This window comes from Palaemon carinicauda, chromosome 20, assembly GCF_036898095.1.
Source record: "Palaemon carinicauda isolate YSFRI2023 chromosome 20, ASM3689809v2, whole genome shotgun sequence".
In the NCBI taxonomy this organism is placed as follows: Eukaryota; Metazoa; Arthropoda; class Malacostraca; order Decapoda; family Palaemonidae; genus Palaemon; species Palaemon carinicauda.
The window spans coordinates 108972498-108979997 of record NC_090744.1 but is presented as its reverse complement, the minus strand read 5'-3'; the positions used below and the strand labels follow the sequence as shown (position 1 = coordinate 108979997).

The 7500-nt window shown below is 32.0% G+C and overlaps 1 protein-coding gene across 1 annotated transcript in view; it reads right to left on the bottom strand.

The window, feature by feature from the left end:
- The window catches only part of bma (SCY1-like protein bma), a 262484-nt gene that overhangs the window by 39137 nt on the left and 215847 nt on the right, over nt 1-7500 (bottom strand). Inside the window, 2 exon segments of the mRNA XM_068394783.1 lie at nt 1074-1297; nt 4194-4362. Coding sequence (XP_068250884.1) covers nt 1074-1297; nt 4194-4362 — 393 coding nt within the window.

The following is a 7500-nucleotide window of genomic DNA, read 5'->3' as shown; positions in this document are numbered from 1 at the left end:
TTTAAGCATCTTTCCTTTCTGCAATATCGAGAAAACACGTAAACAAATGTATAAGAAATGGCACTCATTACTCCAGACGCAATTGCACCAGATTCAGTTCATATATGAAAGAACATTAATAAAATTACTAAAATTTATGTGGGCTGAAAAAATCCAATTATTTCAGCATCTAATATATCTTTCATATTAATATGATCTAAAATACCTCAGGGGAGTGAACACTGTTGCTGGTGCAATGTACGTAGAAGAGGCAATGCAGTACGTGGTAATAGAGAAGGTGTAATATAAAGTAAAAAAAGAAAAGATTTTATAAAAGAAAAATAGAAAATATAAACCAATAGAATTTTCTCTGTTCGTCTTCATATCATAAATGTATTTCCAAATTCAAATCAATTTGGTCAATCGAAGCAAAATGACAGAATAGTCTTTGCTGGCAAAATGTTCAATGTCTTTCTGTTCAAATGATCAGCAGAAACAATTAGTGAAGGTCTCTGCAATGTTATTAATTCTTTATGCATTGCCAATTTTGTGAGAATTGCTGCATGGTCAAAACAATAATTTACTGAATCTTGACTTTATGCACAGGTCCACATAGAGAAAATTTGATTGTTTTGTACGTCTATATATATATATATATATATATATATATATATATATATATATATATATATATATATATATATATATATATATACAGTATATATATACATATATATATATATATATATATATATATACACTCACGTATAAATATACATATTAATACATAAATGTATTATATATATACTGTGTATATGCACACATATATGTATATACAGTATATACAGTATATATATATATATATATATATATATATATATATATATATATATATATATATATATATGTATATACAGTATATATATATATATATATATATATATATATATATATATATATATATATATATATATATATATGATAGATAATAAAAGAGTAACCGAAAGAAATCATCCGCAAAAAGCGTATATGAACCACGTTCCGGCATTACCAAAAGAGAAAAGAGAAAAAATCAAAACTTTGCCGGGATTTACCTGAGAAGGAGTGTCCCAAGAATCCTATACCTGACGACCCCCTTCGCGAGAGGAAATCCTCCGCGCTGGAGGACATCCTGGGGTCCTGGATCCTCACGTTGGGCACCGGGGAGAAAGGCGACAGGTTCATGTTGTCGGAACTGAGTTGGTGCCTCAGCAGCTTCTTCTCTCCGGGACTGCTGACCAGGCTCAGGTCGTCCAGCTTCAGTTTGTTCCTCTGCTGTCTGTTGGTTGGGGGGGGGGTAGGTGGGTGTTAATTGATGGTGGATAATGAGAGAGAGAGAGAGAGAGAGAGAGAGAGAGAGAGAGAGAGAGGAGAGAGAGAGAGAGAGAGAGAGAGAGAGAGAGAGAGAGAGAGAGAGAGAGAGAGAGAGAGAACAAATTAAAATGCAGAGAAAGCGAGAGTGTGTGAAGTATTGAAGTAAAGAAAATACTATTTAAATACTGAGAGAGAGAGAGAGAGAGAGAGAGAGAGAGAGAGAGAGAGAGAGAGAGAGAGAGAGAGAGAGAGAGAGAGAGAGAGAGAGAAAAAAAAAATTAAATAAAATGCAAAGAGAAAGCGAGAGTGTGAAAGTAGTGATGCACAGACAATCCTATTTAAATACTCTGAGAGAGAGGGAGAGAGAGAGAGAGAGAGAGAGAGAGAGAGAGAGAGAGAGAGAGAGAGAGAGAGAGAGAGCCTAGTAAAATAGGTAGAGAGATGTAGAGACCGACAGATAGACAGAGATATTGAATGGTAAAGACAACCAGTCCAATTATAGATTTAAATACCCAACGCAAGTTAGTCATTCCAAAAGTAAATTAAATGTAAAGCTATAGAACATTTCAGGGTTCTGGTGTCCTGTTGGTAACGTCCTTGCCTGGTGATCGTCAGACTGGGGTTCGAGTCCCGGTAAAACTAGTTAGTTCCTTTGGTTGCTGTAACCTCACCATCCTTGTTGATGGGTTTGGGGGAGCCTTAGGTTTACTTGCTGAACCATCAGCAGCCTTTGCCTGACCCTTCCTGGCCCTAGCTTGGGTGGAGAGGGGGGCTTGGCCACTGATCATACTCATATTATATGGTCAGTCTCTAGGACATTGCACTACTTGCTATGGTAATGTCACTCTTCTTTGTCTCTGCCATTCATGAGTGGTCTTTAAACCTTTTCAATTACTAACGCTATTGAGAATGAAAATAATCAATCTTAATTGGTTTCTCTGAAGTTTGTGGAATTTGTCTCTGAATGATACTTCTGTTGAGATATTTCTATAGATTCCTACTAAATGACATTTCCCTTTTATTTAGGGTGTCAAAATCAGTTCCTTTCAGCTATCAAAACCTTCAACCAATCATTTAATCAGCCTATGCTTTTAGTATGCGGTTGCTAAGGTAATAATTTTATTAAAAAAAATCTGAAAAAAAACTTTTTAATTAACTATTTTAGAATGTGGAAGTCAAAATTTCAGTAAAGATATAATAACAGATTAATTTTCCTGCATAAATATATCCAGGAGCGAAGACAAAAGCTAAAGTCTCAAATGATTTGTATCAGATTATTTTGACCTGATGCTATTCTGTTTTGAGAGAGGAGTATGGTACACTAGAAAATACTTATATATGTTCTGAATCACTTTCTAACAGTCTGAGGTATATATGCAATTATTAAAAATGAACAAATAAAGGAAACTTCTGAAAGGTTTACATTATATGCAGCTTAAAAACTTAATTTCAATAATGCAAACTTCAGAAATTCACATAAACAGTATGTAAAATCACCAAACAAATATGTTGAATTATTTGCCACCTACGTGCCGAAAAGAAATAGGAAATAAAACATCAGCTTTAAAAACATGAAAAGAAAACTTTCTAACTCTTTCACGTGCCGAAGCTATGAGATGTTTCATGATTATTTTACTTGTGATGTGCAAAAAATAAAAATTTCAAGATAATGAAGCATTTTACTTATCGGTATTAAAATATGAAATAGAACATAAAAAGAATTCTATCTTCAATCTCGTGTCATAGTTTTATTTCAAGAAGTTAAAAAGATTATATGATAGCATTAAATACGAAATTTATTTTTCAGTTTTACAATTTTGACGATACAGTCGAGCATTTTACGAACAATATAATTGCCAAAATAATGATTCCAAAATCTATGTCAACGTTTTATTTGGTGACATTAGACAAATATATGATGCTGATATTACATATAAGAATTGAATTTTTTGTTTCAAAATTTTGACGATACGGTCGAGTATTTCCAGAACAATGTAACTGCCGAAATAATAATTCCACAAAAAAACTTCGTTAGTGTTTTATTTGAAGATATTAAAATAATATTTATGATGTCAGCATTTAATAAGAATTTTATAAATCCAGTTTCACGCTTCTGACGTTACTATATCATTTCACGGGCAGTATAACTGCCGGAATAATAATTCCAAAATCTACGTCAGTGTTTTATTTGAAGAAGTTAAAAATTATATACTATGTCGACATCACATAAGTATTTTATATTACCAGTTTCATGCTTTTGCCGTTACAATATTTCACAAACAATATAATAAACTAAATAATAATTCCCAAAAAATTCGTCAGTGTTCTATTTGAAGATAAAAAACACAATGATGTCATTAAATAAGAATTTAAATTTTCTCTTTTTTTCCAGTTTCACGCTTTTGACGATACTGTCTATTTTTTCACGAAAAATTTAATAATCCCCCCCCCAAAAAAATTCGTCAGTGTTCTATTTGAAGATGAAAAACACAATGACGTCATTAAATAAGAATTTAAAACTTTTTTTTTTCAGTTTCAAGCTTTTGACGATACTGTCTATTTTTTCACGAAAAATTAAATAATTCCAAAAAAAATCGTCAGTGTTCTATTTGAAGTTGAAAAACACAATGACGTCATTAAATAAGAATTTAAAACTTTATTTTTTTTTCAGTTTCACGCTTTTGAGGATACTGTCTATTTTTTCACGAACAATTTAATAACTGAAAAGATCCCCCCCCACCAAAAAAAAATTCAAGATTCCACCTTTTTTTTTTCAGTTCCACGCTTTTGACGATACTGTCTATTTTTTCCACGAACAATTTGATAAAAAAAAAAAAAAAAAAAAAAAAATATTCACTCACTTGTCGATGTGGTCGAGCATCTCATGTATGGTCTGCAGCAGGAAGCTGAACTGAAGGAGGTTGAGAGTCGGACTCACAGTGAGGGGAAGGAGAGACGGCAGAATTCGCGTCGCCAGAAGGTTCACGCTCAGACCGAACTTTTTCACTCCGAGCATTAATCTGTAGATATCTGGAGGGCAACACAGGTCAAATTATTAGGGAGGTCGAAGGAGATAGATCCTTGCGGGACAAAGAGATGCCAAATAAAAAGGTAAAAGGAAATATAGGTGTGTATATATATATATATATATATATATAATATATATATATATATATATATATATATATATATATATATATAATATATATATATAAATGTATATAAAATATATATAAATGGATATATATATATAAATATATAATATATATATATATATATATATATATATATATACAGTATATATATATATGTATATATATATATTTATATATATATATATATATATATATATATATATATATATATATATATATATATATATATATTTATATAAAAGGATATATATATAAATATAAATATATGTGTATATATATATATATATATATATATATATATATATATATACATATATATATATATATATATATATATATATATATATATATATATATATATATATATATACATATATATTTGTAAGGGAACAGATGACCCGGAAATAAAGAAATAATTAGATGTCTGAAGTGAAACATAGGGGGATGGAGAGTCAAAAATAAATATATGATTAAACAAATAATAAAGCTATAGAGAAAAGAAGAGAAATGTGTTGAATCAGGAAAATAAATGTTCAACAGCTTGGACATTAAATTGTATTTACCTCGAAGAGGGTATATGCCATAAGATATATCAGTGAAAATCATATGCTACACAAACACACACACATATATATACAGTATATATATATATATATATATATATATTATATATATATATATATATATATATATATATATATATATATAGATCCTATGTTGAATCTAATAAACAGAATTCGAAGTAAATACTACTTGGTAGTAGGTTGGCCTGGGCTCCAGCCACCCATTGAGATACTACCGCTAGAGATTTATGAGGCCTTTCAACTGGCCAGACAGTACTACATTGGATCCTTCTCTCTGGTTACGGTTCATTTTCCTTTTGCCTACGCACACACTGAATAGGCTGGCCTATTTGGCCTATTTATTACATATTCTCCACTGTCCTCATACACCTGACAACATTGAGATTAGCAAACAATTCTTCTAAATCTGAGGGGTTAACTACTGCACTATAATTGTTCAGTGGCCACTTTCCTCTTGGCAGGGTAGAAGAGACTTTATAGCTATGGTAACCAGCTCTTCTGGGAGAAGGACACTCCCAAATCAAACCATTGTTCTCTAGTTTTGAGTAGTGCCATAGCCTCTGTACCATGGTCTTCCACTCTCTTGGGTTAGAGTTCTCTTGCTTGAGGGTACACTCGGGCACACTATCTTATTTCTCTTCCTGTTGTTTTGTTAAAGTTTTTATAGTTTATATAGGAGATACTTAATTTAATGGTACTCTTCTTGAAAAATTTCATTTTTTCCTTAAATTTCCTTTCCTCGCCGGGCTATTTTCCCTGTTGGAGCCCTTGGGCTTATAGCATCCTGCTTTTCAAAATAATGTTGTAGCCTAACAAGTAATAATAATAATAATAATAATAATAATAATGTCAAAGATATAGATATCAAAATGAATATATTTGAGTTGGAATAACAAAATAACCTGTTTTGAGGTTCAACATTAATTTATGAATATCTGAATAGGAAAAATTGCTAAGTCAATAGAGAGATTAAGAGGCAAAAACAATATTTTGTGAATATCGGAATTGGGGAAATTGCAAAGTCAATAGAGAGATTAATATGCAAAACAATGTAAATAGAAATTGATACCAAATAGAGATAGTATAATAAACATCTTAAGGGGAACATAATCTAAACAAATAGATAGGTTAACGAGATCCCGATGGGAAACAGACGTAAAACAAATAGATAAGAAACCCACACAATTCTTGAGATAAGATATATTTGAGATAAGTCTGTTCTTCATATTTGATATAAATATCCAGGAATAACAGGGGGGGGGAGAATATCCTTATTTAATATATTTAAAAAATACAAGTAAGAGAATAAAAAGAGAATTACAAATAATCAAAGATAAAAATGAGACATATTGAGTAATGCAGAAAATGAATAAAAATTTAGAGAAACTATTTCGCTTAGGTATACAAGAAAAAAATCAGTACAGGTATTACCCAGTAGATTTAGATAGAGAGAGCAATATGGATATTGGATGTACCGAGGACTTTTTAGTCCATCTGGGGCGACTCCATCTTTAATGCTAGATGAAAGGCAAATAAAACTTGAGTGACAGCAATCCATGTTTGCCAATGGTTATACGATGTATATGCGGATGAACAACCTATAGTCCATTTCTTTTAGCGAGGCAGATTTGCACCGACTCGCAGCGGTGCCCTTTTAGCTCGGAAAAGTTTCCTGATCGCTGCTTGGTTGGACAAGATCATTCTAACCAATCAGCAATCAGGAAACTTTTCCGAGCTAAAAGGGCATCGCTGCGAGTCGGTGCAAATATGCCTTGCTAAAAGAAATGGACTATAGTGGAGTAACGAGAAATTTTGGTGTGGAAGGAATTCCCCTTTAAATCTCGATGAAGTCACTGGCTGCAGGGTGACGGATTGGGTTTAAGGCGATGGACAATATGTCTTCTGCTTCTACTTTCGACGCCTGTCAAATGATCTTACTGGAATCAGTATGGACCGGCAGGAGTCACTTGCCTTAGTTAGACAGGCACTGGGCATCACAAGGAACTGGCTATCCTTTGATGATTTAGTCATGAATCCTATTTCATATGAGGCCATTTGCGCCAATAGGCGCAGGAGGAGATGATGATGATGATGTTAATGATGATCATGATGAAAACTATTAATATTTCACACATATATACGGTTATACACTACGCAATGGTATCATCTATTCTGCTAATGTACCAGAGATTTAATTCACAATTGAGCAATATGAGTTCTTAAAATGTTTAATTTCAACATGTAACTAAACGTCACTTATGAAAGACAAGAAACAAGTAAATAATCATCGCTAAACAAGGTGGTCTTTTGTATTCTGTGACCTTTTTTGGGAAAAACGTCTGGTTTTACTATTTCCGTTATAAGCAATGAGTAAATAGTGCCTATATGCGTTATCTATTGCCTCAGATGTGACATTTAACCCAGATAAT